General features: G+C 42.9%; 1 protein-coding gene across 1 annotated transcript in view; it reads right to left on the bottom strand.

The window, feature by feature from the left end:
• Positions 1-24,378, bottom strand: part of CAPN14 (calpain 14) — a 55,526-nt gene that overhangs the window by 9,636 nt on the left and 21,512 nt on the right. Inside the window, exons 10-14 of the mRNA XM_089529440.1 lie at positions 21,500-21,663; positions 13,055-13,257; positions 11,438-11,474; positions 10,618-10,674; positions 4,729-4,786 (exon numbers count right to left, since the gene is read on the bottom strand). Of these exons, the coding sequence (XP_089385566.1) occupies positions 4,729-4,786; positions 10,618-10,674; positions 11,438-11,474; positions 13,055-13,257; positions 21,500-21,663 (519 nt within the window). The remainder of the gene's footprint in view (positions 1-4,728; positions 4,787-10,617; positions 10,675-11,437; positions 11,475-13,054; positions 13,258-21,499; positions 21,664-24,378) is intronic.

The raw sequence follows: 24,378 nt of genomic DNA, 5'->3' as shown, positions 1-24,378 counted from the left end.
TCCATAGATTTTTTTTTATCCACGGAGTCAAGCATTCACAGCTTGAAAATATTTTTAAAATATATAAATTCCAAAAAGCAGACCTGGATTTTGCCATTTTATATAAGGGACACCATTTTACTATGCCATTGTATTTAATGGGATTTGAGCATCCATGGTTTTTTGTATCCACTGGGGGGATCCTGGAATTAAACTCCAGGAGATACCAAATACCCACTGTACCACTATATTGTTGTTATTATTATTATTTCATTTATATTTTTATTACATTTATTTATATCATGTCTTTTCCCAGTTCGGGCCTCAAAACAGCTTACAAGAGTTAAATAATTATATACATCATGAACCTTGTGTCTGTAGGAATTCTACTCCCATGATAACCATACATAAGTGAAGCCATGGTTAACAGCAAACACCAAATTTCCTGCAGAAGTTGACCACAGAGGCACACTGAAGGAGCTCTAGATGCCTACAGAGATGGTCTCTCTAGCCATCTCAAGATCCTCCAGCACAGGGATGTAGCCAGGAATTTGGGAAGGGTGGGGTGGGGCTAAGTGCCACTATTATAATGGGGCTTGGGCACGGCGGCATGCACCATTAATTGTATCTCACAGAAGGGGGGGTCCGGACCGCACAGACCCCCCCCCCCCCGGCTACATCCCTGTCCAGCACGACTCCTTGGTTATCTTCTGCTGGGTAACTGGAAGTTGCCTAGAGAGACCAGTTTTTCTGGATTTGGGTAAATAAAACTATGGCCACCAGTCCCCTGGATACAAAAGTTGTACGGTGGTTAAAATTTGCAGCAGACAAAAGTTAGAAAGCAAAAACATAATTATAAAATAATCCTGCACATTAGAGATGGCCTGTTTTCTCTTGTTAAAAAATCAATTCTCAAAGGCTTGCCAGAATAAAAAGGCCTTCATCTGGGTGCAGAAAGGTATAAAGGAGGGTGCCAGCATAGTGTTGTGGTTTCAGCACTGAACTATGATCCTGGAGAGCAGGACTCGATTCTTCCCTTAGCCATCGAAATTCACTGGGTGACCTTGGGCAATTCACACATTCTCCATGTCAGAGAAAGGCAAAGGCAAACCTGCTCTGAATAAATCTTGCCTAGAAAACACCTTGATAGGTTCAGCTCTGTGTTGCCCTAAATCAGAAACAACTTGAAAATACACAACAAAGGCCAATCTAACCTCTCTGGGATGAAAGTTCCAGAGCCTGAGAGCAGCCACTGAGAAGGCTTCTCATATGTTCCTATCAGATATATCTGTGTGGGTGGTGGGACAAAGAGAAGGGCTTCCTATGAAGATCTCAATTTTTAAGCATCTTAAGCTGAGAAAGAGTCAACTAGGCAGGTTTAGGAAAGTAAAAAGCTATCTGCCTCATTTTCATTATGCCTTTCAGAAACCCGCCAACCTTCTTGCCCTATTGCAGTTAAATACTCATATATTCAGAGAACCACATCATTTCCAAGATACAGCCCCCTGCAAAATTCTCATTTCACCCTAATGTCATGCATACCTGAGGTTCAGAAATATAAAATCATACAGCTATTAGCAGACTATGACTATTCAGCATTATAAAAGTGTGAACAGTTGGAATGTGGATGACAGACAGAAGCATAATATATATCTTATTGAAACATTGGCAGTGATTAACAAATTGTATTGTGGAAAAAGAGGATTCCAAAGGGATAATTCTTCACAAGTAGGACACACAAAAAAAGCAAAATGGTAAGAAATTTAGGAGACCTAAGATGAGTTCTCTGTTCCCTAATACAACTTTTGTTTTAATCTTAGGAATTCAGTCTGTATCACAGAATCAAGATATAAGCTAAACTTGGAAATATTCGTTTTTAGACTACGGTGTCCAGAATCCCCCAGCTGCCATGTTGGCTGAAGGATACTGTGAGTTAACTTGCCATCTAAAATATATATTCTCCAGATTCTGAACAATGGTCACACAGGTATGTCTTGAAACATGCTGATGATTCTGAACCCTGTCATGCTTTTATTCTTCTTTCATAAAATGGAGGTGGTGATATTACCATGACCAGTTTTTTTTAAAACCCTAAATTTCCAACTCAGTTAGCTTTTGTACATGAAATGGAAGCAGGCTTCAACTTGTTCTTAACCTCAAACAGAAAGTGGTTTGGGCAAGCCTAGTTGCCTACTAAGTATAGAAGGTTTAAAATCCAGTATGATCTGCAGAAAAAACATTCTGTTCAAATTATACTTGTGTGCACTAGATATTACTTTAGGAATAATCAATTTATCAAATTAGTTCTTTTTAAAAAAATCATATCTAAGGTTATAGGAAAATAGCCAGACATAATGATTCCTGGTGGAACCTGAAGATGTAAGATACAATGCCAGCAGAATTAACTGGTGTTATTATGGCTTTCTATCAAGAAAAGTGGATACCAATAGTAAATACAGCTGCTTCTCAACACAGGCTTTGGACATGGGCATTGAATAAAGATGCAGTACTGTTTTGCAGGACATAAGCATAGCAGAGGATAGAGAGTATTAGATCCAAAACATACAGAAGAAATAATCTAGTTTGAGACTGCTTTAACTGCCCTGGCTCAATGGTAGGGATTTCTGGGAATTGTAGTTTTGTGAAACATTTAGCCTTCTCCATCAAAGAGTTTTGGTGCCACAACAAATTACAATTCCCATGATTCTCTAGCACTTAGCCAGGGCAGTTAAAGCAATCTCAAACTGGATTATTTCTGCAGTGTGTTTTGGACCTTAGCGATGTCTCATCCACAGGGTCAAGATAGACTCAAAGGCAGTTAACAACAACAACAACAACAACAAAAGCAGTCTCAAACTGGATTATTTCTGCAGTCTGTTTTGGACCTTAGAGATGTCTCATCCACAGGGTCGAGATAGACTCAAAGGCAGTTAACAACAACAACAACAACAGCAACAACAATTTTTTTTAGCTTTTCCAACACAAGCATCAGCCTTGTGAGAAGATAAAGAAGACTGACACAACAGTCTCCACTTGTAAATGAACAAATGGTTAAAATTGGTTGGATTGTAATTTTATCAGTTGGATTCAGGTCAATTTTCAAATACAGTGTACTGTTCCCTTATGCTGGGGATCCATTCTGGACCCCTCCCCCGCCCCCCATGCAGAAGGGAAAAAATGTGGATGCTCAAATGAATGTGGCTCATGCCCACAGTGGTGTGGCAGAGGCGCACGGGGCGCATGCCATGGGAGCACGCACCATTGTTTCCTTCTGGTGTGCAGTTTCCCTCCTTCTGTTGCAGCTTCCAGTGTATGCTTGAAGCTGTGTACTTCACTGGCAAATTGAGAGTATTGATTTTAAGATTGGGTGTGCCAGCCAGTACCATATAGGAAATCTCCAGCTCCCACAGAACTGTAAAGAATCACTCCAATGTGTTAGGCAACATTCAGTGATTGATGGTTATCTGTCCTTATCACACTATACCCTTAAAGTGCCACAATTCCAGTTTGACTCCTCTAGCAGCCTCCTGTTGCATTCTGGGATTGGCAGTTTTAAGGAGGGGTATTTAGAATTCTCAGGCACCCCTCCTTAAAACTGCAAATCCCACAATGCAACAGGAGGCAGCTAGAGGAGTCAAACTGGAATTGTGGCACTTTAAGGGTATAGTGTGATAAACATCCTTATGCATGGTTCTGTTTAGTACTTTGTCCCCATTGATGATTCTGGTCAGATATAATCATGGTCAACAGTGATCTTAGATCAATTCTTGGCTGTTGCCTGAACATGCCAGATTTCAAGTTCTTTCTGACTCTTTCTCTGTGTTCTTAATTTCTTGACTCCTGAGCAATGCTACCTCTTCTGTTACATGTACTTTTCCCAATTGCTATTGTCAGTGTTGTTGTGGTCAATTTTAAAGCAGAGGAACTCATCAGGACAGTCACCATAGCCACACAGCCAAGGTGAATTCAAAATTCATGGCACTTTTTTTTAACCAACACCACAAACCAATTCTAGCAGTTTTCCTCTCTACCACAAACAGGTCTATTGTGCAGTGAATGCTTCTTAATTGCCACTCAATCTACCTTGAATTATTTTTTATGAGAATAGTGACAGCTCAGAACAATATATTATTGCAAAGAAAATCCCTCTCCTCCAATAATGTAGGAACATAGGGAAGCTTTAGTGGGTAGCAAATGATGCCATCACCCCTGTTCATCCAAAAGTCCCAGTATTCATTTCCTGAGAGTCATGGCTCTACTACACTACTGGCTATATACTCAGCCTTTTTCAACACATTTTGACCTTTTCATATTTGTGACTAGATTGCTCTTATTGGTTCATGTCTACACCTGTATCAGGAATAGAAATCATGCAGCTCTCTGAATGGTCTACTACATTGTCACCATTAGATATGCTAGCTAGGACTCCTGAGAGTTGCAGTTTAATAACATCTGGAGCACCATGGGGATACTTTAGAATCCTTTGCCAAGAGCTCTAAGGCCTCTGCATTTACAACCCCAGGATTCTAAGAGATGCAGCCATGGCATTTAAAGTTGAATCATAGAGCTATGGTATATTATTGTGTGTATGTGTGTTCTGTAGTGTGAAAAGGCCCAGGATTGTTGTGAGCATAAAGTAGGGAGAAGAAACTTTGCGTAATCTGTCTTGAGCTCATGGATGCAAAGGAAGGATATGCACTTACCCAATAAATAATTAAATTACTATCCAGATAACACTGTCATACTTACTTGTCCATGACACATTGTTCAGGATCCTCTGCAGCTGAACTGCATTTATTTCTGGATACTAAAACAGGAGAGACAGAATGATACAACAGCTAAGCTATATTCTTCCCAAATTCTAATAATTCCAATGCAATGAAGAAGTGCTCACATGAACACTTAAAAAAAAAGATGTAGCTATCATATAGAAAACTGAGTTTTTGAGCATTTATCACATTTAGGCTGCAAGAGATAAAGGCTTTTCATCAAGGGGAAGCACTACCTGTCAACAAGGAGTAATGGTTGCCTATAAAATCATCATAGAAATCAGTGGCTGGCATCCCTTTGGTGATATATATGAGTGTAACTAGGAGTTACATGATGCAGAAGAATGTATCTTGTACATCCTTCTGTGAGGCTACCACATCATTGTTCAGCAACAGTTGAGGGACTACAGGATGTAGTATCATCTTCCTGGTGGCTGAGAAGCTGTAGAAGTGAGTTCAGGCTCATTCCAGTTGGTCTTGAGCATCACAGAAGGAAGGAGCAGCCTTAAGCTGTGGACCCAGCTGCTGCTTCTTCTCTTGGTGCTTAAGAGCAACCAGAATGAACCAGGCACATTCAAGAAGCCTATCAGTAGTCCACAAAATGCAGCAATGTTGTTTCACACCATGAGTAAGAGAGATGTCTTCTCTATCTCCCATAGAAACACTGGTGGAGACTTGTGCCAGTACTTCCACATCAACCTTACTACTTCACACTCCCCACACTTTTGTGCTATCCTCTTTCCTTCTATTAGCCAATACCCTATTCAGAATATTGTCCTTTTTAATACATATGAATCAGACTTCTACCAAGCCAAAGCACTGAGCTTAGTACTTTCTACAGTGATGCAAGGTCAGCCAATGGCTTGCATTGGGGTTTTTTTTTAACTGACTCTGCCTGAGAGCTGCCTTTGGTCCCATAATGGGAGAAATGCAGCATATAAATGAAATAAATAAATAACCTATATCAGGAGTGTGGTAAATTTGCTCTATGTCTTATTCAAAAGAGCTATCCAAGGTGTTGAACCGTATCCCCAAAATCAGTCCAGCATGTCAGATAGCTTTATAAAAGTCTGAAATAAAACCCACAGCAGATTCACCCCAGCTATTCTGGAATCCCCACATCTCACATAGAAGCTTTCAGCTGCTCCTAGTCTTGCAATGGCTCTCTAGGGTTTCAAGTGACCAGCTTTACTTAAGACATTTGTTCTCAACTGGTGGGGCAGGACCCACAGCAGGGTATGAGAGTTGTTCAAGAGGTCATGAATCTTGGAGGCCCTGATCCACTACTAATAGTACTCCACCACCACCACCACCACTACTTCCCAAACCTTTTCTGTCCTGGAGGGGAAGAGAAAGGCAAGGAGGCTGTTTTTAGGAGCTACCTTTGCCTGAGGAAGAAGGAGAACACAAGAGAATGAATATTTCTGTGTGACTGTGTGAGAAAGAAAATAATGAGTATGTGTTTGTGAGTGAAAGAAAGAAAGAAAGAAAGAAAGAAAGAAAGAAAGAAAGAAAGTGTTCAAATCTGTGAGCACTGATGTATATGAGTGTAGCTATGTGTACTGATACCCCCTCCTTCCCTCCCTCATCCTCTGCTTCCCAAACTTTTTCTGTTCTGGAGGTGAAGAGAAAAGCAAAGAGTGCACTTGGAGCAGCCACCTCTACCTGAGGGAGAAGGAACGTGGGAAAGTTCACTGGATCATGGCCTCTGGCAGGACCCATCACAAGCTGTCACCTCTTCTTTACCCACCCATCCCATCGCTGTTTCATGTTAAAATATGAATATACATGAATGTGTGAGAGAAAATACATACACTAAACAAACAAAATACTTTGATTAATATACTGCACTGAGTGGGGCACAACATCCACATGTAGATGTAAAGGGGGTTACAAGGGTAAAAAGTCTGAGAACCATTGACTTTAAGAGAATTTTCTGACTGTGAGTGGTGTCTTCTGCTTACAATAGGTATTCTAAGCCATAAAGCCGGCTCCCGGCCTCCCTGAAGAGGACGCCACCGCTCGCCCTCCTCCCATCTGGGCCCAGAGGACTTTTCCTCACCACTGGAGCGGCGTTTCTGAGGGGCGGGGCCGGTGAGAGCGGCCCCATAAAGCCGGCTCCCGGCCTCCCCCAAAGAGGACACCGCCCGCCCCTTTTTCTATCAGGCAGCGGCTGAGAGGACTCTGTTGCGCATTTTTATAGCGGCGCAAGGGGCGAGAGGGCTGTGCCCAAGTCAGCCTAGAACAGAGGATGACTGCTGTGTCTCACCTCTGTTCTTCTTGTGGTTTGCAAGGGGGAGGGAGAGGGCATGGATGTGAGGAATGCTTCGGCTGGGGAGGAAGAGGGTAATATCGGTGCGAGCGGGGCTCCCATTGAGGTGGTGTGGGGCAGGGGGAGGTATGGCGGTAGGAAGGTGGACTTGCGTTACAGAGGAAGGCGAGATCGATGCTTAATATCTATCTCTCCTTCCGGTCCCCCTCCTAACCAAAGGGACCTGAGGGTCATTCCAACCGTGCCACAATCCCTGTCGCTGCTCCTGTGCAATGCCAGGTCGATCAACAACAAGTCCCACATCCTCCATGATCGGTTGGAGGACAGTAATTGCGACCTGGCTTGCATTACCGAAACCTGGCTTGGGCCTGAGGGAGATGCTGTGTGAGCACAGGCCCTCCCTGCCGGGTTTTCGGTGAAGGACCAGCCCAGGTTAGGTGGGCGAGGGGGGTGTTGCCTTGGTCTACAAGAACACCTTGTCTCTCACCAGGAACCACATCCGACAAACTTCTTTTATCGAGTGTATTTACCTGACCCTGAAGGCTAGGGACAGTCTAGGGATTCTGTTGGTGTATCGGCCACCCCGTGCGCTAACGGACTCCCTTAACGAGCTGACACAGCTGGTTGCGGAACTGATGTTGGAGACGCCCAGGCTGTTAGTCCTGGGTGACTTCAACATCCCCTTCGCGGCCAACTATGTTCCATCCGGTGCGGCTCGGGAATTCATGGATACCATGGCGGCCATGGGCCTGTCCCAGCTGATTACGGGTCCAACGCATTTTGCGGGTAATACACTGGATTTGGTTTTTTGTACAGATGCGGAAAATCTGTGGGCGGAAATAACTAATATTTCCCCCCTGCCATGGACGGATCATTTCCTCGTGGAGGCAAAAATCAAGGCTTCTACCCAGATCCCCCCTGGGGGTGGAGGACCTATTAGGATGGTCCACCCTCGAAGGCTGATGGAACCTGAGAGGTTCCAGGAAGCCTTAGAGGGGTTCATGGTTGGAAATGACGGCGACTCTGTTGATGCCCTGACTGGTATCTGGAATACCGGTCTCTCTAGGGCTATACACAGTATTGCTCCCAAGCGCCCTCTCAGGCCCGCTTCCAAACGTAAGCCCTGGTATACGGAAGACCTCCGGGCAAGGAAGCGGGTCCTGCGACGGCTAGAGCACCGCTGGCGGAAACACCTACGCTTAGCCGACAAGGCTCTCCTAGACCGCCTTTTGGAGGACTACGGAGAGGTGATACGAGCAGCTAAGAACTCGTTCTATGGTGCTCGTGTCGCGTCCGTGGAGTCGCGTCCAGCAGAGTTGTTCAGGGTAGTCAGGGAGCTAACTCAGCTCCCTCCTGCCCCGAACCAGATCCTTGAACCTTCAAAGGCTTGCTGTGACCAGTTTAACAACTTCTTCGCGGATAAAACCTCTCGGATAAGCGAAGGTCTTAACGCCGGCATTAGAGCAGAACCTAGGGTAGAGGCATCCAGAGCCTCCGTGGACTCCATTAAAATGGATCAGTTTGAGTCGGTTAGTACCGATGATGTGGACAAGATCCTTGGAAGCGTTCGGAAGACAACCTGCTCCCTCGATCCCTGTCCCTCATGGCTAGCGGCTCAGGGGGGACCGGTGGTAACCTCGTTGTTACACCGGATTATAAATACATCTTTGAGGGACGGGCAATTTCCATCCAGCTTGAAATTGGCCACTGTAAAACCACTGTTAAAAAAGCCCTCCCTCGACCCCCTGATGCATAATAATTATCGGCCAGTATCGCTATTGCCATTTTTGGGGAAGGTGATCGAGAAGGCGGTTGCAATCCAGCTTCAATTGATCTTGGACAAAACGGATTATCTGGACCCATTTCAAACTGGCTTTCGGGCGGGCTACGGGGTTGAGACGGCCATGGTCGCCTTGGTCGATGATCTCCGTCTGGGCATCGACAGGGGAAGCGTGTCCCTGTTGGTGCTCTTGGACATCTCAGCAGCTTTCGATACCATAGACCATGGTATCCTTCTGGAGCGCCTGGCAGAGGTGGGAATCGGGGGCACTGCGCTCCAGTGGTTCCGCTCCTACCTCTCTGGGAGGTTCCAGATGGTGCAGCTGGGAGACATGTGCTCCGACAAGAGGGCCCTTATATCTGGGGTCCCTCAAGGAGCCATTCTGTCTCCCATGCTTTTCAACATTTACATGAAACCGCTGGGAGAGATCATCCGGAGACATGGGGCGCAGGGTTATCAGTATGCTGATGACACCCAAATAATCTTCTCTATGTCTCCGACTGATGCAGTGACCGGGGATGGCATCTCGCCTCTCGTGGCGTGCCTGGAGTCAGTAATGGGCTAGATGAGGGAAAACCGACTTAGTCTGAATCCAGAGAAAACGGAGGTGCTCGTGATAGGTTCTCCTGGCCCAGGGATGGCGGTGGTTCCGCCTGTCCTGAACGGGATCATGCTTCCCGTAAAGGACTCGGTACTCAGTTTGGGGGTGCTCCTTGACTTATCGCTCCACCTTACATCTCAGGTGGATGCGACGGTCAGGAGCACCTGTTATCAGCTTCGGCTGATACGCCAGCTGCGTCCCTACCTGGGCCGGGGGGACCTTGAAACGGTGGTACATGATCTGGTAACCTCTCGATTGGATTTCTGCAACGTGCTCTACATGGGGCAACCCTTGTACCATACCCGGAAGCTACAATTGGTACAGAATATGGCAGCCAGACTGGTTACTGGTACATTCAGAGCCAGTCATATAACATCTGTACTTAAAGATCTCCACTGGCTGCCCATTCACTTCCGGGTGCAATACAAGGTGTTGGTTATAACCTATAAAGCCCTACATGGCTTGGGCCCAGGATACCTTGAGGACCGCCTCTCCCCATACAATCCGCCCCGCACACTCAGAACATCTGGGCAGCAGCTACTGAGGGTACCTGGGGCAAGATTAGCCTCCACAGTAAGGAGGACATTCACCATCTCGGCCCCGACCCTCTGGAACACGCTGCCCATAGAGCTCCGCTCGGCTACCTCCCTAGCCCAGTTCAGGAAGGATTTGAAAACCTTCCTGTTTAAGCGAGCATTCCCCGATACAAGTTCTAGTTAGTCCCCCCCCCCCCCCCCGATGGCCAATGATGTGCTGGCTAGTAAGTGATTTTAATGTATATTTTAATGTGTTTTTATTGCCTTTGTATATTGTGTTTGATATTGTGTTGTACACCGCCCTGATTGGAAGAAGGGCGGTATATAAATAAAGCATTTATTATTTATTATTATTATTACCCTACATCTAGAAAATTGTGTCATACAATAAAACAGTGAGGCGGGTGAGTGACCTTTAGTCCCAACAGCATGCCCAAGATGGAATAGCATTTTGGTTGGGGGACAAACACACATATCTGAGCTTGGTAAAGTTGCTTTTTTGAGCTACAGCTCACAAACTTCACCTCAGAATGGGGTTTGTTGTCCAAAATGGAAATTTTGGGAATTGTAGTACAAAAAATACATTCTTCAAGCCTTCTCTTACCCACACCTCTTTTTTACACAAACAAAATTACATTCAGCAGCCTGGCTATTTCCTTTGGCAAAGACCATACACTCACTTGAACAAAATAGTTCGCAAAGTAATCCTCCCAGTCTTCATGTTTGTCAACTATTTCCTGCAGAGAATAAACACACAATTAAAAATTATTTTAGCAATAAAAAAGCACATCTCCTTGGCTCCGTTATTTGCATAGTAAGCCACTAGCACCACAGAGACAAGAGAACAGCTGCCAATGAAATTGATCCCAGAAAAATGCCCTTGGCCTAATCAAATAGGAAAGACCCAGCCGACAGCTACGGGTCAAGACTGCTGCAAATCCCTCTCACTGAGAAATGAAAGAAACTGGCCATCATCCCAAAGATGTCCTCAGAGTGGGCATCCTCATGGCATTGACTCCTTTAGCTCTCAGTCCTTTCTCCCGATAGGCTAAATGCCAGCTGTCAGGGATCCATTCAAAGGAAATATTCACTGTACATTAGTAATGATATGTTTTCTTTTGTTTTTATTACTGAAGCAGAAAGCAATGGGACTAGATACCCTTCAAAGTAGAAAAATACAGAATTTATTGATTACCACATTAAAAACTCATGTGTATTACACCTCCTCTCACCCCTGTACCACTCCTTTAAAAGCATGAAGCAGGGATTGTGTTTTATTTTTATTTTTTCAAATTTAGATCCTGCCAGTTAGACCCCAAAGTGAGCCTTAGCTGACAATAAAAATCCATTTGTAAGCTTAGCCTGCTGTATTCAACTGATTGGCTCCACTGTGAAGAAAGCTTTCTTTCAGAGAGCACATAGGCAGAATGGAGGAGCAGAGAGAAGCTGTGTATAACGCAAAGAGGAAGTCAAATGGCATAGTTCTTCCTTTTAACTCACCTTTGAAAGGACACAGCTTGAATCTCCACCTAATTCACTTTTTGAAAAGAAGATAAGAAGAAGCACAATTAGAGAGACGAACCATGCTGTTGAACAAACCAAAGAAAGGAAGGAAGAGCAGTAGAATGTTCCTCTGCTCAGATACAATGATTGCTCTGCATCATGGGCTTCTAAAAGTCAGTAGTGGCAACTACAGTTTAAAAGTATTGTTTTAACTTGTCTAGATCTGGTTAGTACTTGGCTGGAAGACCATCAAGAAATAACAGATGCTGTAGGCTATATATTTCAGAGGAAGGAACTGACAAAAACACCTCTGAGTATTCCTTGCCTAAGAACACCCTATGAAATTCATGGGGTCACCATAAGCAAACAGGCAACATGAAGGTACATACAGACACACAAAGATCAGGTCTATAGCAAGCTGATATTCTGTTGTTGTGTATTTTTAAGTCATTTCCAACTTACAGTAATCCTGAGCATTTATAATGGGGCTGGAAATGAAAATCCATCATTAGGGTAGGGGTCCAGGGGCTGCAGACTGTACCAGGTGTCCCCATAGGGCAATGAACACCCAGTGGAGTGGTTGCTCCCATCCATCCTGAACTCCATGGCCACCCCCCACCAGCCAGGCCACATTTTCTGGGGCTTCTGAGCAAGCGAGAGAGGGAGGTGACTTAGCAGAGAAGGAAAAGTCATGGCAATGATGCCAGCAGTGGCAGAGGCTACACACTTACAGGGGTCCATGTCTCATGCCCAACTGGCCCTTTCTTGGTCCTCTTCCTCCTCAGAGACAATGGCGGCATGTCTTTGGTGAGGACCCCCACTCCATCCCTTCACCCATCTGAGCTACGTGGTGACCACACTGCTAAATGGGCCATTGATGCCATTTCGCCACAAAGCACACCTGAGTCCAGACACCACTACCACCACGGTGCCCTTGTCCAGAGCCACCCCTTTTCTTATGCCTCTTGTGTACAATCAGCAGGGGTCCTACCAGATGGAGGTATCTCCATGAAGGTGGTGGCAGAGGCAGGGGTCAGGGTGGTGCCACCATCACTTCCTCCTCCTCCTGCATACACTCCACAGGAGCTGTTACTATTTCTGCTTGGGTGGGGGGAATTAACGCCAGAGCTATCACTGCTTCAAGCACCTGAATCATTCTTTCTTCACCCTTTTTGGTGGCCATTCTCCTCCAGGACTCTTGCCTAGGTGAAGCAGAGATGCACGCAGTGCACATGTGGAGCAGAAGTCCCCAGGCTTACCCTTAGCTGCCCTGACAGGCCCTGTGCCTGGCCCATGGTATCCATCCTTGGCCCACCAACTCAAATGGCCAGCCTGAGTTTCCCTCCAAGTGCTCTTTTTCCCCCTTCTCTATTCCCCCTTAGTGGTTGCCTCCATTTTACCTTAGAAGGTCTTTCTTTGCCCTTCCTTGGTGGCCACTGAGGAGAAAGGTGGGAAAGAGAAAAGTGAACAGAGGGGAGGTAGGTCAGACAGGCAGTCCAGGAGTGAGTGTCTCAGGCCAAGCCTAAGTCCTGGTGGGGCCATTAAGGTTCCCCAAAGTACCACAGAACCCATAGTACCATGAAGATTAAGGCAAAGCCAAACAGCCCCACTTACTGAAGGGTGTGCTTCCTGGAGAAGACTCTCAAGAGAAACTCTGATTCCTGGTGAGGTTCTGAAGTGGAGGGAACAATGACATAGCTACCAGGAGGCAGCCGGAAATCTTGAGTCACTTCACGTTCATTCACAAAGAGTGACCAGTTCAAAGGTCTGTTACACGCAAAGAAGGTCGATGGCAACTTCTGATTACTGTTGTAGTACTGTGAAACAGAAACCAGAAGAGACAAGCTGAACCCAATATGAGAAAGCTTCCACTCATTTGCAGTTTAACAAACATATAAATAAGAACAGTGCACATAGGCCTGTGGAGAAGAATAACATGGTAATGGTTGCTTGTTACAGTGTTTGAACTATTTGTTATCCTGTTTCTATGTCTTATTACAGTAGGCAACATTGTTTGTGCTTGATAAAGGAACTGGAGACAAGCACTCGGGCAAAAGTGGACAAGGAAATAAAGGTTTTATTAGAAACTTTTTCTGTTTGGGGGAAATATTAACAGCAGATTAAAGAGAGCAATTTTCAAGGGAAACAGTGCTCTCCTTTCCAAGCCCATCCCATCTGTCTCTGTTCCTTCTGCCATGCTTCTCCCTAAGCCTGGAATAGTTTCCTTCTCTCTGTTAGGTAAGCCAACATTGTCACCATCACTGCCACCAATTATTAATTAGAGTGACAAAATATGCTGGTTGCAGTAGAAAAATAAAATGAACATGCCATTGTAAACAGGCTCCAGAAAATGGAAACAGATATACTTCTTGAATTTGGCCAGTGCAGATGGCTGAGAATTTGTTCATATCATTTTGGATTAAAATTTAGCAGAATTCGTTTATTACCTCATAAATATGTTAAAGATTTAAAAGAAGTGGGAAGAACTAAAAGTGAGAGACTTAGTCATAAACGTGTCATTATACTATATAACATGCAGATTTCTTCCTTGCAATCCTGTCAGTTAGAATAGCTGAAAAATCCTCTTGAAAAATAGATTAGACTCTCATCTAGCTTTCTTCCCGATTAATTAATAGTGTTTTACTGGGAGTGCAGTGATGATCACAACAACACAATGCAAGTTTTTTTAAAAAAGCAGATTACTTGCATGATAGTTCTGGACATATCACAGAAATTTGAATCCATCTCAAGCAAGGATGGACTGCTGTGGTTCTCCAGATATTGGACTCTAACCTGCCCCATATTTCTGTACAAATACACCATATTTTAGGATTTATATTTATGGAGGGCCTAAATACGTACACACATTAGAATTTTGTTTGGTTTGGTTTTACCTTGACACAGTTTATATCTTCAACATGGCTTAATCTGTCACTATCTTCCAGCCTCTCTCATTCAGGTTATACCGACCTAAATGAAACAGCATTTGAGGGCAGCAGTTACCCTCTTCCACCATCTTAAAGCACAGCAGAATGCTGCCTGTTTGTGATGACAAATATGATGACAAAATCCCCGTTTGGATTCTGCCAAATATTTTTCTATAATACTTCTTTCAACCAATACACATCCCCTATTGTCCACAGAATCTTGAAATGCAATGGCAGTAATGTAATCTGCAACCTGATCTTAATCTTCTTTTGTTTTAAAAAGCAGGGGTTCTGATTCATTTCAATGGGGCTTACATCTTTATACCTATTTTTCAAATTTCAGCTTTTGCTATTCTTTGATAAGCCTATCATCCTATGATGATGGCATGATGATGAGGGGAAAATAGCATTTTTATTAGGCATTTCCCATTACTCATGACTGAACAAGAGATTACTCCACATACAGACAATCAATAATTTTGTTGGCTGAGAACCCTGGAGCCTCCTTGAATTGGCCTTTCCCCAAAATGGCTCTGACATTTTGCCTTCCTGTGGACTTTGTTGCCCACAACAGACTGCTGAAATACTTTTTTGCTCAGGCTCTGTCTACAGCTGTATTTCTCTCCTGCTAATGCAGCAATTTGTCATCTACTAAAAGGATGGGGTTGCCCCTTAGAATGCATCATATATTAAAATGAAACACTTTTATGCCTTGGTCAATGCAGAGATTCATTGTATTTCCAATTTTAAAACTGGTCTTGGTTTTGTACTTCACTATATTAATCTTGGTGCTCAATAAAGTCTGAAATCTACTGCCTAGCAGTCTCCAGCTCTGAGTTTCAGCAAACCTGAATGTGAAAATGCCATTCTCCCAGCTTTCTTGAGACAAGAGACAGCCAGGTTTGCTTCCAGTGCCACAGCTTGTTGGCTGAGACTAGAACCATTACTTTTTTGGACTATCAAGCCCAGAATTCCCCACCCAGCATGGCCATTGACTGTACTGTTTGGGGGTTTCTGGCACCAGCTAGACTGTTGGTCCCATGTTTTAGGACTTTCCTTATGAGTAGCAGCCAGATAATCTTCATAACATAGTGGCTGGCAGACAGCTTTAGACTTCAAAGCACAAAGAAGCCCTGCTGAAGTGCTGTTTATTCAGTGTGTCAATACACAATGATGGAAACATCAGACCCCACTTCCTCCATCATTGTTTTGTTCAGGTCTGAATGAGAGACATTTTTATTCACGTAGAGAGTTTCCACATGAGCAAGGATGCTGGATAATCATGGCAACCTTCAAAACAAGTAATGTGCCCTTCTAAAATGTCACTGTTTGGGATCATTTTGATGGGGTTTTCATTTTCATTTTAGGTAATTAAAAAGTAAGATAAAAGAACATACTGGTAATCAATAATGTATGAAGTAACTCTTTTTAAAAGTACTAATGAGCAATATAAAGTTACAAGCATCAGGTTTTGTTCAAAAATAACATTCCAGGTGCTGCTAAATCTACAAAACATCTCCATATATTATACATACATGTTATTGTACTGCTATAGATTATACATATTATTGGTATGTCTACACAGGCAATTTGCATGAGTTCCCACTCGCCCTACTTCACATGATGCAGAGCCAAAGCCCCAATTTGAGTGTGGACTGACTTCATGTGCAAAAGCCAATTCCACACTGAATCTGGGCCATTCCTCCCTGAAATTGAATTTTTCAAAACTTATCTTTTGCTTCAGATTTTCCAGGAAAATCCATAGCACTCTGGAGCAATGTCTAGACACACGTCCCGCTTTGCCACCTGGCACCAAGACAGCTGGCACAAGTTGCTCCCTTTAAGGTCACAACGAGGCAGCCAGCAATGCAATCAATGCTGGGGCCTCATTTTCAATCACAGAGAGAGTGACCTGCACCAGGTGGCACAGTGGAACATGTGTGTATACAGCTGCCTGCTATCACTCAGAGCATGGAAGTAATGGGGGAATTCAGGTCAGCCTCAGGGACAGAATACTCCAGGAGCAGTCTGGAGTATTCTGGCCAGCTTCATTGGCTACTAGTTTGTTTCTGAGCAGAATTCAAAGTACTGGTAGTGACTTAGAAAATCCTATATTGCTTAGGTCAAGATGATCTGTATGAGTGTGACTGAATCATAAAGGGAAGGCTTTCTGCCAGTCCATCATCATCGCAGGCCTGTCTGTTGAGGCCATGTGAAAGGGCCTTCTCAATGGCTGCTCCCAAGTGGTAGAATTCTTCTTTCACAGGAGCTAGGTTGGAGCACTCTCTGTTCTCTTACTGCCAACAGGTAAACATCTTTTTTCATAAACAAGCATAGGAAGACTACATGCCAGATGGTTGGATTCAGAGAAACCACATGCCTGAACCTGCAGGACCTGAGCAGAGCAGTGGAGGTCAGGTCTTGGAGATGTCTCATCCACAGGGCTGCCATGAGTCGAAGTCAACTCAGTGACAGTTAACCATATCAAGTAACTGGTTATTCAAAAGGGCCTTTTAAGGGGGGGGGGTGCACTATACTTTTGTTTTCAGTGTTTTTATACTGCTTTATGTTACTAGTGTCTTAAGAGGATTTTTTTTAATTTTCAAACTTCAAAATAATTTTTAAAAAGCTTTAATCTATGCTGTAAGCCATTTTGGGAGAAAGGTGGATTATAAATTAAATTAATTGTAAGAGTGAGGACAAAAATTTATCAACACATGACACAGAAGCTGGAAAGCTCAAGAATGTCAGTGAGGTTGTGAGAACAAAAATGAAAAGAGACAGATTTGCACATCCTTGATCAATAATAAATAAGGGGCCTGGTATGTCCTGGTTGTTCACACTTTCAAAATTGTGAGTTAAAGTGGTCTGCCGTTTTTGTTTTCCACTTTTATTTTGATTGACTGGAGTTAGAGAAAAGCTTAGGCTGTATCTCCATTCTCTGGTGACCTGGTCTTGATTCAATTGAAAGCTAAAGAAAGAGTCCCAAGTGGTACTTTGATTGAAATGAAGCACAAACAAGATAGTCAAGGAGCAGCCAACAGCAGCAACACTCCCCTCCCTGTCCAGATCATTTGCACCATCACTTGCTCTTGTCTGCCATTTGGGTTTCACTGCTGAACTGCACAGCAGCATGCAACTAATGTGCATCCATGGAGTGTTTTTTATGTTATGGCAGAAATGCCACTAAAACCCATTTCTTCTCACCCTGACATATTTTGTTGTAAATCTGGGATTTTAAAAACAGCAAAAAAAAATATCAGGGATGAAATAGCTTAGAAACATCATTTAAATGCTGGCTCTATCCAATGGACAAAAATTGCCTGTATCAATTTAATGGCATCTATAAATAATTCCCAAGAATGATCCAAAAAGGCACATCAGTACCAGCCTACTCTCCCCAGAATTTATAATTTATTCAGCCTAAAAAGGAGATATAATAAAAGCATTTCTCACTCAGCCCTGTCTGCTGCTTCTGGGCACAGCTCAGGAACATACCATTAATGCTTAATTAAGCCATAAAAATGCATTATCTTGAAATTTATTGACTCACATTGGCATTAGCAATCATTTTTTTCCTCTGAATGTCTCAAGAAGCTTGTCTAAAATGGACTACAAGGAATACTGAACATCCTATCCTTGAAATGAGTTTTGAATTCAACATTCAAATATTTACCTCTGAATAAGTTACAAATACAAAATGCTGATGTTTTCTTATTTTATGAAGCCCTGAATAGGATTTTAAGCAATTATTGTTAGAGCCAGAGTCTAACGCTAATTCTAACCCCATATAACCCTGTATCTATAATTGCTAACCCTATATCTAGCTGATTTGAGTATTCATAAGCAATACATGTTGGTATTTGGGGCCAAACACCTTTCTTAGTATTATTCTATGAGTTGCATGCAAACTGAGGCAGAGTAGATCCCCTGAAGTCAATCAGATATGTTAGTTATTTCCTGAAGCCCCTTTGATTTCAGTGGGTCTTCTCAAAGCATGGCTGCGTGTGTTTCCATTGTTCCCAAAGTGGGAAATCAAAATCCAACTGTTCTCAAATTGCACTCAGATCAAAATTAAACATAGTTGCTTGTGTTCTACCACCTACCACCACTTTTTTTTTCTTTCTGAGTAAAAATAAGAAGGTAGAAGGGCTGAACAAGAATTATGTTGCCAGTGTATAAATAATCAATGACAGGACTTTACTTACCTCCTGGCCCAGCTGGAAAGAAAGAAAAATAGACCAGATGTCAACCAGTGAATTCCAGTGAATTCCAAATCATTTAAACATATGAAATTAACAACCAGTTAATGTAAAAGTATTAAACTCTCCATTTTAAACAATATCCATCCTTAAGAAAACTTAACCATCCATTAAGAAGCCAAGCCCTTCCTCCAGTCCATCTGCCTTGGTCCAGGCCTCAGAGGTGGAGAAGAACTGCTGGACCTGATCCCATTCCCCACCACCACTCCCTTCTCCTTTTGTGTCGTGTCTTCTTAGATTGTAAGCCTGAGGGCAGGGAACCGTCTAACTAAGAGATTGTATGTACAGCGCTGTGTAAATTTACAGCACTTTATAAATAAAGGTTAATAATAATAATAATAACAACAACAACAACAACATCCTACCTCATTCATCTTGTGTGATTAGGGTTGCTTGGGCCTAGATTGCCACTGAAATCTTCAGCATGTCTAAAAGTTATAAAGGAAGTTGAGCTCAAGACTGAGACAAGACTCTTTCTGTGTGTATACTGGCAGGGGAGTATTGAAACAAGATAGAACCTTGTTCAAAACTAGGATGGATAACATAATTAGTGCCTACAGGGGAAGTTATCTTTCCCAGTGCTTTTCTTATAATCACTTTTAAAATAGCTGAAGATGGTTCAGCTCCCATTGTGCAAATTACATCTACCATCAGAGTCATTATGTGTGCTACTTCACCAAAAATGTTCTTCCATTTGATGGGCTTTCAGAAGAATGTCCTGTATCCAAAAGTTTAACTGGCTTGCCTGTCAAAGTCTGGATTTAATTTCAAGAGCTATCAGAACAGGAGCCTTGAAAAGGCCATGAACAGTAAGCACCTGACCAGAGACAGCTGATATGAAGGCTGATTGCAGACCTCTCCACTGCAGTGAGATCCACTGTATTTGTTTCAATTATAGTAGTTAATTATTTCTAAAGTTACATTTATTCCTACTTATAGCATATGCAGATCATATACAGGGTTATGTCCACTCTTGCCTTCTTTTCTTTTCTTCCTGTCTTCTTTTACACACCTGTGGAAGACCAGAGTCCCTGTTCCAATCATGGGAAAGGAACCCACTCCATTGTATCATTTGCTTGGAATAGCCAAAGATGGAAAGTAAATTTACAAATTTTCTCATCCTTGATGAGGAAGGGCATCTCAACAATGAGAAAATTGTCAACCACCATGACATCTTGGGCATTAGGAACTCTTTTGCAAGGTTCTTCCCTGGAGAATGTTATCAGTTTTTACAAAGAGTTGAACACCATCTTTTTTAATTCATCAGATTAAGCTGCTGAGTGTGCATAAGACTACTGTGACAAGTAGCAGCTGGTAGGGTGGTAGAGATTTTATTTTTAGTATATATTAGTGTCCGTTTTGCGAGCCAGCATGGCATACTGGTTTGAGTGTTGGAATATGACTCTGTAGACCAGAGTTTGATTCCCAGCTCCACAATGGAAACCAAGTGGGTGACCTTGGGCAAGTTATTATTATTATTATTATTAAACTTTATTTCTAAAGCGCTGTAATTATACACAGCGCTGTACAAAGTTGGTAAACTTAAAGAGTATATAAAAGCCTGCCCAAGGCGTACACTCTAAGATAGTAACAATTAAAAAGAGGAATAGAAAAAATTACCATATAGAAAAGAAAAAAGAAAAAGTCACATGCTCTCAGCCTCTGGGGAAGGCAAACCTCCTCTGAACAAATCTTGTTCCTCCTCTGAACAAATCTTGCCAAAAAAACTCCATGATAGGTTCAGTTTAGGGTCAGCTTAAGTTGGAAATGACTTGACGATCCACAACATACACACACTGTTTGGTTTATTGTTTTGTCTTTTATTAAATATATTTGGTGTTCCACCCATTGGTGAAAAGAACTTTATAAATAGAATCAAAGCATCCTAGAATCATAGAGCTGGAAGAGACCACAAGGGCCATCCAGTCCAACCCCCTGCCATGCAGGAACTCACAATCAAAGCACCCCCGACAGATGGCCATCCAGCCTCTGTTTAAAAACCTCCAAAGCAGGAGATTCCAAGACTTTCCAAGGGAGTGTGTTCCACTGTTGAGCAGCTCTTACTGTCAGGAAGTTCCTTTCAGATTAACTGAAAGAAAGGAGTTGGTAGCATGAGCTTTCATAGACTTGAGCCTCCTTCCTCAGATGCATGGAGTAGAGTGGAAAGTCCAGGGACCCACCTTATACTAGACCTTTCCTGGACTTTCCACTCTACCTCATGCATCTGAGGAACTAAGGCTCAAGTCTTGAAAAGCTGACTCTTCCCCATGTGTCTGAGGATGTAGGCTCCTCTAGGGAAGATAACTCTAGCCCCTGCACTTGAGGAAGTAAATGTTGTTGTTGTTTTGAAAAAAGAAAAGAAAAAAAGAATCGAGTGGAAAATGCATAAAACTCACTATTTTCTGCATAAAATGCTGTTTTCATGTTAAAAAAAAAACCTAGGTTCCCCCAACCCCAAATTTTTCATTTAAAAAGTCCCAAATTGTGAATAAATGAAATAAAATACCCTTGTCATCCAGAGGGGAGAAAAATTTGAAAAGTACTTAAGTCTTGTGTGCAAGAACAAATTAAATGAACATTTGTGTCCCAATTTTTGACATGTTGTTGTATGCCTTTAAATCATTTCTGACTTATGGTGACCATAAGTTGAACCTGTTACGCAGTTGTTATTTTGTTTGGGCAGAATCTTTCCAGAGGGGGTGTTCCTTTGCCATCTTCTGAGGCTGGGAGCTGGCCCAAAGTCACCCTATGGGTTTCCATGGCCTAGTGAGGATTTGAACTCTGGTCTCCAGAGTCATAGTCCAACACTCAAACCCACACGATGATGCACATTACACTGCATACCTCATGAGTAAAACCATTCCTCCTACCTTGTAGACAGAGAGTCCTATGTTAAGATGAGGCATCCGATTCCGATGTTTGTTGTTACGCTTCTGAATCAGAGATATCAACACACTGCATGAGTAAAAGGACCTTTTGCTGCCATTGCCTTGCAGGACTTTCAGCAGGTATTGGGGATTCATCCAAAATGTATCTGAGGAGTGAGAGAATGCATCTGTGGCCTTATATTCACTACATGGTTGCAAGGCTTACTACCAGAAGACATGGCTGGCAATGATACAGGATGGAAATGGGATACGTTTAACATCTGCCCCCCCCCCCCAATATCTCATTCCAGATATCTATTAGCTGCTTTTTTGATACGATTGATCTGGGTTAGACTAAATCAGAAAGCAAGATATGTTCTAATATGCAGCCATGTACACTATGGCAGGTAAATGTTTTCCTCAGTATTATCATACAGAATCATACAAGTTGAATCTGATGAAGGAGAATCAGTCTATGAAAACTTATGCTACCAATTTCTTTCTCTCAATTAGTCTCAAAGGTGCTACAACATCCCTTTGCATACTGTTCCAGACTATCACAGCTATGTCTTTGAATACAGAATCATAATTTCACAACATATAGCCTGATTTCATTAGATCAGCCAACCTGATGCAATACTCTCCAACCACCATCATTTCAAGCCAGCCAATGATCACAGTGATAGTAGGAGTTATCTAAAACATCTGTGATTAGAAACATAGGAAGCAATCTTTGAATAAGTCAGACATGAGGCTCAGTATTGTTAACATTGAGGCAAAATAGACCACTCCAAAGAGGCAGCTTCATGCTGACCCTGACAAAGTTGGATTGGAGCCACAGCAACTGCATGCCCCTGCCCCAATCTGCCTTTTTGCTGGTCAAGGAAGAAGTGGCAAATAGCTGCTTCTTTTTTGCACTGGCAAAAAGCTGGCTTTTCAGAGCTGCCACAGCTGAAAGCTGGCTTTAAGGTGCTCCAAGCAGTGTGCGGCATATAAACGCCACACAGCCAGAATGCCCAGAAGTAGGCCCATGTGTGGGTAGCCAGGCAGTGTGAAGCCAGCTTCAGGGCATCTTCGGGGCATGCGTCATCTGTATGCCACAACCCCATCTGTACGCCATACTCCATCCTTTTTATGCCGGTCTGTTTTGTCCATTTGACTTGCATCTCCAATGGTTTTCAAGCAGGATTCTTTCCTAATCCTGCCTAGAGAGGCCAAGGTTTTAACTTTGGAAAGTTACTTTTAGGAGCATAACTCCCAGAGCACTCAGGCAGTGGCCATTCTGGACTTCATTTTTTTATATTATGTCTGGGTACTCTCAACAATTTTCTTACATCTGTTTCCAGATCTTTGCAGAAACAGAGAAATCTAATATTAGATGTGGCCTGTTTAGAAATATATTCCTTTCTAAAATAATATAGTGCCTTGGATCCTGTGTTGCTCATGTGCAAACAAAAGGGTTCTTTGTGTGCATGAAAACAACCTATTATCTACCTCTCCTTGCAACCCTTTGTTCTATATCCCAGACTCTCTGCATCAGATGTGAGGAGGGTCAGGAAGCTACCGAGGGAAGGAGAAGTGAGGGTAGTCACAGAATCATAGAATTATAAAGGTGGAAGAGACCACAAGGGCTATCCAGTCCAACCCCCTGCCATGCAGGAAGACACAATCAGAGCACTCCTGACAGATGGCTGTCCAGCCTCTGTTTAAAAACCTCCAAAGAAGGAGACTCCACCACTCTCTGACGTAGTGTGTTCCACTGTTGGGCACCTTTCACCACCAGGAAGTTCTTCCTAATGTTTAGGTGGAATCTCTTTTCCTGTAGTTTGCATCCATTGCTCCATGTCCTAATCTCCAGAACAGTAGAAAACAAGCTTGCTTCATCCTTAATATTGCATCACTTCAAATATTTAAACATGACTATCATTTCATCTCTTAATCTTCTCTTCCCCGGGCTAAGTATAACCAGCTCCCTAAGCCACTCCTCATAGAACATAGTTGCTAGAACTTTCATCATTTTGGTTGCCTTCCTCTGGACACACTCCAACCTGTCAATATCCCTCTTGAATTGTGGTGCCTAGAACTATACACAGTATTCCAGGTGATATCTGACCAAAGCCAAATAGAGTGATACTTCCAGCAGTCTAGTCACTATGCTCCTATTGATTCAGCCTAGGATCCTGTTGGCTTTTTAAACTGGTGCATCACACTGCTGATTCATGTTCAGCTTGTTGTCTACTAAGACTCCCAGATCCCTTTTACATGTACTGATGTCAAGCAATGTGTCTTTCATTCTATATCTGAGCTTTTCATTATTATTTTTCTGCCTTACATTTCTCCCTATTGTAATGCATTTTGTTAGTTTTGGCACAACTCTGTTTAGTTCATTTTCGATCCTGATCCCATCCTCAGGGATATTAGATACCCCTCCTAATTGGATGTTTTCTGCAAATTTGATAAGTATGCCCTTTATTCTATCACCCCAGTCATTGATAAAGATGTTGACAGAACCCTGTGGCACCCCTGTAGTCACATTTCCCCAGGATGAGGTGAAGAGGAGCCATTGGTGACCACACTTTGGGTTCAGTCAGTCAACCAACTACAGATCCACCTAATAGAAGCATTGTTCAGCCCACATTTTACTATCTTTTTTGCAAGCATATCATAAGAAAACTTGTCAAAGGCCTTACTGAAATCAAGGTATGCTACATCCACAGTATTCCCTTCATTTAGTTGTCTTATCTGCTTTTGTTACTAAGGATGATTTCATGTGTGAATAGCCTTCCAGTGGATGTCAGGCTTCAAGCTAATATTACTATTGTTTTTTTAATGATGACTCCATGTATGTGGTGGCTAGCAATTCTGAGTAAGTAAGGACCCCA

Source organism: Sceloporus occidentalis, unplaced genomic scaffold (genome assembly GCF_023333645.1).
Source record: "Sceloporus occidentalis isolate IW3139 unplaced genomic scaffold, rSceOcc1.0.p SCAF_6, whole genome shotgun sequence".
NCBI classification, from domain to species: domain Eukaryota; kingdom Metazoa; phylum Chordata; class Lepidosauria; order Squamata; family Phrynosomatidae; genus Sceloporus; species Sceloporus occidentalis.
The sequence above is the reverse complement of the archived record's forward strand: the minus strand, read 5'-3'. Positions and strand labels throughout refer to the sequence as shown.